This window comes from Priapulus caudatus, unplaced genomic scaffold, assembly GCF_000485595.1.
Source record: "Priapulus caudatus unplaced genomic scaffold, Priapulus_caudatus-5.0.1 Scaffold263, whole genome shotgun sequence".
NCBI classification, from domain to species: Eukaryota; Metazoa; Priapulida; class Priapulimorpha; order Priapulimorphida; family Priapulidae; genus Priapulus; species Priapulus caudatus.
The window spans coordinates 203,073-214,550 of NW_014577324.1; the positions used below are offsets into that span (position 1 = coordinate 203,073).

At 44.5% G+C, this 11,478-nt stretch overlaps 1 protein-coding gene across 1 annotated transcript in view; it reads right to left on the bottom strand.

Annotated features, from left to right (window-relative positions):
* Positions 1-9,432: 9,432 nt before the first annotated feature.
* Positions 9,433-11,478, bottom strand: part of LOC106808254 (MICOS complex subunit Mic60-like) — a 9,273-nt gene continuing 7,227 nt past the window's right edge. Inside the window, exon 14 of the mRNA XM_014810885.1 lies at positions 9,433-11,165. Coding sequence (XP_014666371.1) covers positions 10,564-11,165 — 602 coding nt within the window. The 3' untranslated portion in view covers positions 9,433-10,563. The remainder of the gene's footprint in view (positions 11,166-11,478) is intronic.

Genomic DNA, 11,478 nt, shown 5'->3' on the forward strand with positions numbered 1-11,478 from the left:
CAGGTTGTAGTGAGCAGTAGCGCAGCAGTGTGAACTGGGTGTGTGTGTGTGGTGAGTATGCTGCGCTATGCTATGTGGGACATGGCATGTAGACTGGTATGTGGACTAAGCTTTCACTCGCGAGCTCTGATGCACGTGCAGTACCGTTTCCCTTCTTCCTCCTAAGCGACATATGATATCACACACAGTGTAAGCAATACGTAAACCAAGGCACACGTGTGCGACGAGCGTTATGGTGATGGCCGGTGGTGGGGTAGGCGGAGGGGGAGGGGGAGGAAGGAGGATAAGAAAAAGAATAAGGAGCCGATCAGGAAGAAGAAGGGGAGGAGGAGGAGGGGAAGAAGAAGAAAAAAACGTCAAAAGAAAAACAAATAAACATGCGTACGAGAAGACCATTAGCTAAAATTATAGTGCAACAACAACTTCAATAACGGTACTTATAAAAACTCAAAGAGGATTAGATAGTATTTATTTATTTAATCTCAGTATAAAAAAAAATGTAATACGAGAATTGGCAAGTAGCAATAGGGTTAGTCGTACAGGAATATCTACCAGCAGCGGACGAGTAGAATTCACAGACGATAGGTCGCAGATGCGAATATAGGTGCTTGTATTCGAAAGATTGGTGACTGATCATGTGTGGATCTTGTAGCACTTGAATCTCCGTAGAGTTTTAGAGCAGATTTAGAATAAGCGTGTGCGGAGACTCTCCCAGTATATTTGCGACATATTGTGTTATAGAGTAGAGTATTTTATAGTCGTCTCCAGACCAGTCAGATAAACGCCAGTAGCGCCAATGCGAATACGATGGTACGAGATGGTGACTTTCTATAGTAACGTGCAGTACATAGTTACTATATATATATTATATTTATATATATATACATACATACTACTACTACGATATATGTGACGTCCATCGTCTCTCGTTCTATCTGTGTTTCTCCGTGTTCTCGTTCTGTCTCTCTCTCTCCTCTGTGTTCTAGCTAACTACGGTCTTATATACCTTGCCTTACGGAGGCAGGAACGGGTTTATAGTGATACAGAGAGTAGTTAAGTTTACGGCCGTTTGCCACGTGGACAGTGTATACTATTCTCATCAGCCGTTGCACACATTGTGTGAGCTTCTTAAGGCCTTAGCGACTGATAATCGACCACTGCTGGGTTAAATACAACCGCATGCGAACGGACGACGCGTCGTCGGACGTTTATTTATTAATATAGGTATACACACATCCAACCTAACCCAGATTCCATCGGTCAGCTGCCCTCTAACTTTGTTCCCGTCTACCTTGGGGAAATCATTACTTGACCTACCTTTTCCTTTAAAAAAAACGTTTTTCTGATTCGAATACCCCTACCGCGTCTATTCGTGCACGTGGACAGGCTCGTAGCCGGGTCGGCGCTCGGGGTCGAGAAAGGACCTTGACGATGTTTGGCTGTATAGAGCGCTTGCCCTTGGTTGATATATTAGGAGCGCAGGGGGGACATGCCCCCTATATCCTGTACGACGTTCAGCGCCTGCTAGATCGGCGCGTGAGGATAGACTAGTGGCAAATTGTGTGACTTAAATTATATATGTCGTGGCTCGCATGCTGCGTGGTGCAATTTCCGGCGGATCTAGATCCCTGCATAGATGCTAATAAAGGTTATCTCAGTTAGATTTCAAATTAGATTTAGATTCCTGCATGGAGTTTTTTAGATCCCCTGGAGTTTTAGATTCCTACGTTCCGGTTAAGAGGGTGCTTCAGGATTACACGCTATTCCGCATCCGAATGATTCATTTTTCTGGCACGGCGGGCTCTTTTCTCGGTTTGTCGCTATGAAACTTGTCCCGTTCTTCTTGGCGGAACAGTCGCTCGGACGGGCGATGGGCGCCGACACGGTGAAGGTTATGTTTTCCGGGTACGCTGAGATCGCACATTCGTTGATTTACTCTGGTTACGGGACGTTAGCCCCGTTGATATTTTTTTAGTGACACACAGTTCAACCGACTCGTGGAGGTCGCAGAAATCCCGATTTTCATTAATCGGGAAGTGGGAAATGGCATATTTCTTTGCTGGGAAACTTACCGAATGGATCCCCTCCGCCCCTCTTTCGTTGCTAGCTTTGCGTTTAAATTGCAGCTATAGGCGCAATTAACATATATACATAGTATAGGATCTAATGGCAGACGTTCCGTATGTTACTCTGTCATCATGACTTATGGTACTGATGTATTATGTTTATGTATTTATGCTCTTTTATGTACTTGTAGATACAGGTATAACGTGATACACAACTAACGCAGTAGGGAGATTGTAACACACTATGGAACCCCGCGGCTACGGATTACGCCCAGGCCGACGGCATTGCGATGTGAAGCCTTTTACATATTGCAAGCCCAAGAACACGTGACCTCGCTATCTATTGAACACACACATCAAGCACGCGTACGATCGCTCTTTTTAAGTTCGGATGTTTGGGGATTTAATAGTGGCTGTTTCACATGTGTAAACACACACGCATATACGCCCGCAACAGAAAAATACACACACGCACGCCGCACGCTACAGCACGCAAACTACACAACAAACAAACACGCCGCGCAACGCACTGCAAAACACACACACACCAAGCTCACACACACAGCAACAATCACACAACACGCACGCACGCGGCCCACACCGCGCTGCGCACACAGCGCACACACACCGCAACACACACAAACGCACGCACCCGCCACACGCACGCGCACGCACGCCAACACACACACACACCACCACACACACACACACCACACACACACAAACATATATATACAGCTCTGGCTGCGACTGCCTGTACTCAGGAAGAGCATTTATAATAAGTTGGCATATGACATATCTGATCTGCCATAGCAGGGACAATGTGTGGAGGCTAGCGTTAAAGGCCTAGGCAACTCAAGGTAAAATACACCTCCCCCACAAACACTTCCCTAGCGGCTCTCCTACCCGGTCACTTTATAACGAATTAGTTTATAAATTACTATATGATAAATATCACACATTCCGTCTTCGATACCATTTTATTTGCATGTGGAGTTTAAATATTTCGTGTTCGTCTTTTTCATCGTGCGCATAGCCCTAATTGATAGCGAGGACTGGTTCCCACCGGGTCCATCAAATCAACCCGTTCTCAATTTCGCGCTCGGCTTTTAACCTGTGGACCACCGAGCTGTGAACAAATATACTACGAAGACTGAAAAGTAAAACAGTCGGGGTAGGTCGGGTAAGGTCGGTGGTATGGCGGACTAAGGTCGCAGTGTTAAGTCACGGACTAGGGTCGGTTTAGTCGGTAAGGATTAGGGGTAATATACGAATTGTACCGTACATGTTGATGGTGAAATATAAAGCAATGACCAGTTCCCTTTAGTTTTAGAGTTTATGTGGCCGCGGTATACACCTAGAATCACCGATCAATCTGAATCCATCGTTCGCAGCAATGACTGGAGCATACACCGGGATTACCGATTGGTGATTGGTGTTAGGGCGGCGAAAAAGAGTGTAATTTGTATAACTGAATAACCGGAGTCTAAAGTGAACTAGTACTATTCTTATGTACGTCCAGAGAGCTAGAAATCCACATAGACCATTATATTGATATGGGACATGTCTACAGAATACAATATGTTGAGATATATGTTATATATACTTTGGTCTTGCTAACTTGCGTGTGAGCCATGATTGTAACTAGGCTAAAAACTTGAAAGTGTGTTAAAAGTTTGCTTAACTACATTGGGATGAAGCCAGTTAGAATGGATCTCTTTCAAACCCGGCGGACTGTGATCTTATGTTATAGGCCTAGTGTTTTTGTTATTTATTTATATACTAGGGTATTCGCGTAAAAGTATAAAGGTAAATCTTAATGTATTTTTTTCTTGGGTTGTCTAATCTATAGTATTTCTTTGTATTATTAATCTTCTATCTTTTTTTATCTATTCTTATCCTATCTATCTAATCTATTCTATCTTCTATTATCTTCTATCTGTCTTCTTCATTATCTATCTAATATTTGGCTATCTGTCCTGTCCCTGTCCTTTGTTGTTCCTGTTGTTGGTATTGGGTTAATTATTCCTTACTCTCTTATCTATCCGATCTCTTGCCTAGTAATTAGAACGATGTTAACTAAATTCTGCAAAAGCAGGGAGCCCTCACCGACACCAGCCCAGCACGCACACGACCGCCCATCTTAGGCCCACATGTCCCGAATGGTTATGTTTCAAAGCTTCTAAGGAACTGGTCCGCGGCAGGTTGTGCTCGAGAGCTAAGATAGTCAAATGCAGTTATTGCAATTGTTATAGCTCTTGCACTGGCTGAACTGGTCCATATCGTCAACAACGAGCCAGTCTTACAAATTTAATTTGCTCTCATGTATCTGATATTCACTGATTTTAGAATACTTACTGACGCACACTTGTTTGCCACGGTCCCTCACCGTTGTTAGGGTCAGTACACAGGCACTTGAAATGATTTCGAATAAAAATAATAAATCTCGAGTATTATTATTATTGAAACGTTTCAAACAAGTGCCTATGTGTCAGACGGTCTAATGTCTCATAGTCATATGTTTGTATAGGTATCGTGTCTAATCTATCTATCTTTTACTCTCTCTATTATTATTTTTTCTTCTACTTCTTCTACTTTTTGTTTTTCTTATTTGTTATATAATTTTTTTTTTAATTTTTTCTTGTCAATCTTATTTTCATCCTTCCTCTGTCTTTAATTCTGTGTATATTCTTACCGCGTGTGATCTTTTTTCAGTCTGTTCTTTTGTCATCACTCATTCATACCTGTCTGTTTCCTCTCGTCTTTTCCTTTTTTTTTAATAGCTTCTTCTAGTCCTCGGTTGATATGTCTCTCGTCGCGTTACTCCTTTCCCCTAGACAACCGTCTGTCCTCTCGATTTCTCTGTATCGTCGTCTGTCTTAGTATCTCTATGTCTCTCCTTCTTCTTTTCCTTCTTTCCTCTTTTCTATTCTCTCTTAGTTTCGGTCATCTACTGGCATTTTTTGATGTTCAAGGGCGGTGTGAGCGCGTGTGGTTGTCTGTTGTGTGTGTTGTGATTGTATGCTTAGGCCAGGTAGTTACGGCCAGCGCTGTGTACCGTTGTCGCGCGGCGGTGTGTGGTGCTGTGTGTTGTTGCTGTTGTGTGTTGTGGACGTACCCAGGGAGCGAGACGATTAGACTGGTTGCCTCGTATCTGGCTTGTGGCTGTTAGTATATGTAGACCGCAGGGAGGTGCGGATTTCCAATTTCGACTCTCCAGGTTTTTAAGTTTAGACCTTGATGGTTTGGAGTTCTCCTGATTATGTTTTTTACTTTCAGCAATCCACGTCAAATTGCAAATCATTTTTTGTTTGGGACGTCGTTCTTTATGGGTGGCTCCTTGTAAAATTGTGGAGTTCAATCTTTCCGGAGGTGTTAATTATGGGTGTTAGTTACATGTTTGCTTCGTTTTGCCGATGATGGTGTTATCCTTCTTTTTAACCCTGAGGCTTCTAGCTCGTGAATAGCCTGTGCTAGATAATCTATCTCGCGGTCTACCATCTCTGAGTATATACTATTGTAACTATGTTTATACAGTTAATATATTCTTCTTTTCTTTTGTGTCCGTTACATCTCTCTCACCTTTCTCTTCTTTTTTTCTTTTTTTTCTTTTTCTTCTTTCCTTTTTTATCTGTCTCTTCTTTTTCTCTAGATATTCATATTTTTTTGTTATTCTATATCTTTTTGTCTTTTTTTCTTATCAACGTTCTGTTTGCTCGTTTCGTTCGCTGTTGGTTCTTAATCTGTGTGTCCCTAGTGTCCTAATGACATTTAGTGTCATGTAGTCCTTTCAATGTTGATAAGTGAGGATTACATAGCAGACTCTTTGCTTGCGATGCGGTTGGGGGTTGGATGTGGAAGTTGACTGTTGGGTTGGGAGGCGCTTTTTTTGGTTCGTTCATTGTATTAATGTGCGTTTAGGTAGATGTGTAGTAAAAATATATTATTTTTCACTCAGACCCTAGGTTAGGGCCTACGGATATCGGATAACCGATTTATGCGTTCAAAAGTTGTGTGTTTTCTTTGATAGTTACACATACAACGTAAACAAACCTCATGTAACGGGTTCTAATTGTCTTTATGTAAACACTGGAATACCGCTGGCTCAGATGAATTGAGTGTATTGGGCGTTTTACGAGTTCCTGGTCTGTTTATCGGAGTACTACGTATATGTACCCGAGGGCGGGCGTTACATACTATTTGTTTATACAACCAAAGCGGATCCAGTACCATATAGGTCTTTGTAGTGGGTACAGAACGGCTTTTTTACCTGCTAACTCTAACATAAACCAGTACCCTCAGCAACCCTAACCCGTATTTACCCATTATTGGACCAAACACTTCATCTTTGTTCGTAAGTAGGGGTTAGGGTAGCGAGCTGTCTCCTGTTGTTGGTCTTTGTGGGTACATTTGATTAAGTGGAATAGGTTATAGTACGAGGTTGTTGGTGTCCAGGGCTCTACTGTTTATTATTTTAATGGCGCAAAGAATTTAGATACGCGGCTCATTTTAGTTAGTTTAACCTTCTAAAAACCTCACATTCCGGTAAACTGATATCTAAGCCCTTTGGTTAATAATAGCGTATTAAGTTAATCATCCCTTGTAACAGGCTAGGCAGTAACGCATTCGGCTTTTTAGTGGTTTTGCTTGGTATATTCAGGTTGCGTTTGGAGGCTTAAGTTTCAGTTTTACAACTCTTCACGGTCCAAATCTCAACAACTAAACACAAAATCAGGATAGAGATACTTGTGCCACGACGGCTTATAACTTTCGAGTGACTTGTCCTTCCTTGGACCTGTTGTATATCACTAATCCATTTTAACTATATTTATAACTTTACTCGTCTAAGTGACTTGAAGTTATAGAGATTAGTCACCAAAGGGCGCTTTGGGTTCTCCAAACTTTATAGATATTGCACTTACAGCGGTTAGGGATTTCGCAGTAATAGATTTGCTGTGACTAAATCTAAGTACAAAATTTTCTGCGGGCTCTCTAACGTACTAAAGGTTAATTATTTCTGCCTTTCCTTTTTTTACTACTCAACATAAAAGTCTCTTTAGTAGTTTTCTTTGTAATTAGAGAGGAAAATTATTGTGAAACACGGTATGTGGTCCAGGATTTCTCTTTACATTGGCTTGTCTTTTTGGATAGTGTTGAATAAAAACGCTTTCGCATGTACTACGGAGGTGTGTCAAATAGGCACGGTATTGCTCGCCCAGCTACATGCGCGTTCGGGGCATGCTCCCTCAGGAAAAATTTAGGAGAATTCAATGGCATAACTTGTGCCAGGTTTGGGGGTTTCAATGTTCTCAGTAGCAATTATTCTGGATTTTCACCATGTATTTAAGTACTTTGAACTTTTTATTTTTTCTCAAGCCTTTGGTCAAGTAGTAGACATTTGATGTTATTGATGAGAATGATACAAGTATTCACATTAAAATCTTAGTTTAACATGTAATGTAAGCTGTCACCTGAAACGACAGGTTTTGTGTGTCATTTATGGTTATGTTGCTGAAGATGGCCTGCGTATTGTTTTGACGTCGGAGGCGAACGTTAGGAGTAAGCTCGGGAAGGGGCTGGTGGCCGTGCTTCATAGTGTGTATCTTCTGCGTGTATGCTCTAATGGTTACTTATCGGAAGATTTGAGTTCGGATGGACATCTGGTGAAAAATCACATAATTCAACTGAAGATTTAAAAAAAAACCAATATATTTAGGTAATAGTATGTTTTATTAAATGCTTTTCTCATTGTGGCGTTAATAAACGGCCTTAACAGCATTGAATGCGATTTTTTATTACAGGCGAGAGAGCACAACAATGTTCGCTGGTGAATTAGAATAGCAAAACGACAGCACGGCATGCCATTTATGGAGCCTACTGCGCGGATAGGTGTGAATTTCCTGTAAATCGACGCGCAACATATTATTCAACGCTTGCCCCGGTATTTTTGAGTCAACTGTAGCGCTTAACCTAAATTACGTAGTTCACTCCTTATTTGAGATTCTCACTTTCTTATCCATTTTGCTAATCACTAGTTGATGTACGTGCTACTAACAAGTCATTCTTAACTTGATTTGGGGTGTTAGGGCCAATCGGTCTTCCTATCCTTTGTTGGATTTGGTTTTTATCTGTATATAGGCGTCACTTAATTGTTGTCTCCATTAGGATATTTCTCATGCGTTTAATCTGGTGTGTTGACGAGTATCGTATGTTAAGCCGCTGTTTTCCAACAGATAAAGAAGATCAAGAGTGTCCATAGGCGGCAGGACAATTGAAAAGCAGCACGTGCTGACTCGCTGCGTCAACCCTGCGTGATTTTGTGTGTGGCTTATAGGTTGAGTGAGCCATTAATTTTACATACCATACATATTCATAAAAATTCGGTAAGGGCTTGACTATGCAGTAAACGACAGTGCTTAATTTTGTTTTTGCAGTTTTTTTATGGCCCACCTCTCTAATGCCGCTAAGGGTCGTGTCAAGATTAAATTTTTTCAAATAATGAGTCAGGCCTGTTCTGTGGAAGCAAGCAGGTTAGATTCTTGTAACTGCGCAAGAGCATGCGGAGCAGCCTACTTGGCGTGTGCTAGAGCGTGCAAAGGGTGCAGATACAGGGCACTGTGCCGACGAAGCTCTACACGAGAAGGAGAGAGAAGGGAAGGCGTCTTCGAACGGGATCGCGCGCGCCGTCCGTCGAACACCCGAGATCTCGCCAGTGGGCGGCCAGCCAGCGTTATGCCTGCTGCTGCTGATCAGCTGTTGCCTTGATGATGTAGGCAGTGACGAGGCACGCAGCTTATAGCGCAAATTATTCGTGTAGGCAACGTTTTTTCTCCCCCGCTGACTTCGAGAACACAACAAAGTAGCGTCACCTAGCATCGTTACTTCGACATTTAATACCTCAGAGAATGCACAAATGAGATCGGCATCATTTTAATGCTGTTTTTTTTTGCTTGAAATCGGACCGATCTATGCAGTGTAATAACTATTTTTTGTTCCGCCAATTCTCTAAATTGCAAAAGAACGATAAACCAATATGTACGTAAATTTCGAACGCCCAACTACACCTTTACGAAGCTGCAAATCCTTGCTATTTAAGGGCACACGTTTTTTTATATAAAAGTGATGCATTGTTGTTATTAAATTATAGACAGCTTGATCGTAAATCAAATGACGACATCAATTGATTTGAGGTCACTCACTACAATATATGGATCGTGCTGGGCAGCTGAACGGAAACGAAATTCCAAGGGTGAGACTGATTTACTTTTGATTAGATTTAGCTGGCTCCCAACAAACCGAACTTTTCTCACCAGGCTTGATGTTACGCAGCCATGGATCCACAGTAACATTAAACGATACTTCGACGTACTGTAACAATTCCGTTTTTATTTTCATTTCTCACTTGCACATATCCCATCCTATGTGAACATTTCTCTCAGTGCTTGCGTTTTATCGCCGAGTGATAGCAGTAAATATAGCTGACAGAGTTGAGTACGTTTAGCTTAGTTAGTATGCTCTAATCTTAGGTTTATCAGCAACACCCTACTTCGCTCATCACTGACACTGTGATACCTAACAGTACGATTGCGGTTAAAGAAATAACGTTGTGAACTTAAAGCAATGAGACACACTAGTACGCTTTACATTTATCAGTGGACAACACTCTCAATACGTGAAAAGCAATTTTTTCCTATCAGATTGCAGGATTGTGTACCAACGACAAGTAGAAGAATCACCATACTTAATTGCAAACCAGAAAATTGAAAGGCGCTCGCAACCAGAATGAAATCGCGAAAACGTTGTAAATAGTTCCGATACAAAACAACGACGCAATGGCAAAGCACGACTATCACGACCCGGTGCAACACTTCACTAAATCCCGTTCAACATTCAATGCCTGCCAGCGCTTCAACGAAGACACACATTTCAACTTCCCGAGTCGAAACGCAAACTAGCTTAACAGCTAATGCAAATCGAAGCACCTACGTATATAGTGTTTGTGATAAGTTGGTGCATGCGACGTGCACTCGTGGCAAGATGCTTTAACTACATGCAGCTCAATCCTGACAGTCACCGCTCACCGCGTTTAACGCCTACCAAACTCACACACACTCTAGATCCGACTAGCGGAATCATGTGAGCGGTATCTGTATTTCCTACTACTGACCCACCCACGCACTAAGGATGGGGCTACCCTCCCCAATGGCAGAGAATGAATCCACCCTCCCAATGGCAGAAAATGGGTCCATCCTTCCAATGGCCAGGAATGGATCCACCCTTCCAATGGCTACTGCTCCTATGGCTGCTGCTGCCTCAACCCGTCTCCACGGCTACGGCTGCTACTGCCTCAGCCCGTCGCCACGGCTACGGCTGCTGCTGCCTCAGCCCGTCGCTACGGCTACGGCTGCTGCCTCGGCGCGTCGCCACGGTTATGGCTGCTGCTGCCTCAGCCCGTCGCTACGGCCACAGCTGCTGCTGCCTCAGCCCATTGCGACGGTTACGGCTGCTGCTGCCTCAGCGCGTCGACTCCCGCGGACGCCGCGTGCGCCTGCAGCAGCTGCGCCACCTGCCTCGTCTCGAGCGTCAGCCGCGCCTCGCGCATCCAGTCCTCGGCGACGCGGCGCGGCTCTCCGCGAAGCAGGTTCATCAGCCGCACCGCCGTCTCCAGATCCCCCGCCTCCAGCCGGCGCTCCGCGCGCGACAGCATGCGGAAGGCGTTCGCGTCCTCCGGATCGACGACCTCGTCGTCGCCGTCGGCGCGGGGTTCGAGGACGAAGAACGACTGCGCGTAGGAGAGCGCGCGGCGCGCGAGCGAGCCTCCGTCGTCGCCGATCATCGCCGCGCGCCGGCACACACGCTTCACGCGCGCGAACCGCTCGCACAGCTCCCCCTGGGTGTAGACGCCGCGGCGGAGCGCCTCTTCGGGGACGGCGGCGACGAGAGCGCGCACGAACGCGTGATCGCCGCCCGCGTCCTGGATCGCGACGAATTCGCCGGCGAGCGGCTTGAGGCGGTCGTCGCGGAGCGCGGCATTGAGGGCCTGGCACGCGAGCCACATCTCCTGCGACATGCGCGCCTGCAGCTCGGCGTCCGCCCGACCTGCGAGAAAACGCAATGGCGCCACCTGTTAGCACACGCTCGACACTCACAGAGCGCGACCATGGTGCATACGTTATACGTGCATTGTTAGTTACGTTCAAAATTGTTGCATGAGACCTGCTGTCAGCAACATTCAATAAAGATGCGTTCCCTTAAAGAAAAGGCGTTTTTTTAAAGGAGGGACATCAATTTAATGGAAGGGTGTCCCCTCACCGTGGCAACATAGCGGAGACTTACTGCCTATGGCGGCCTCTCAATGCCCCTCTTAAAGGAGGGTCCCCCTTCAAAGAACCGCAGCATTGGCAGGGAGACT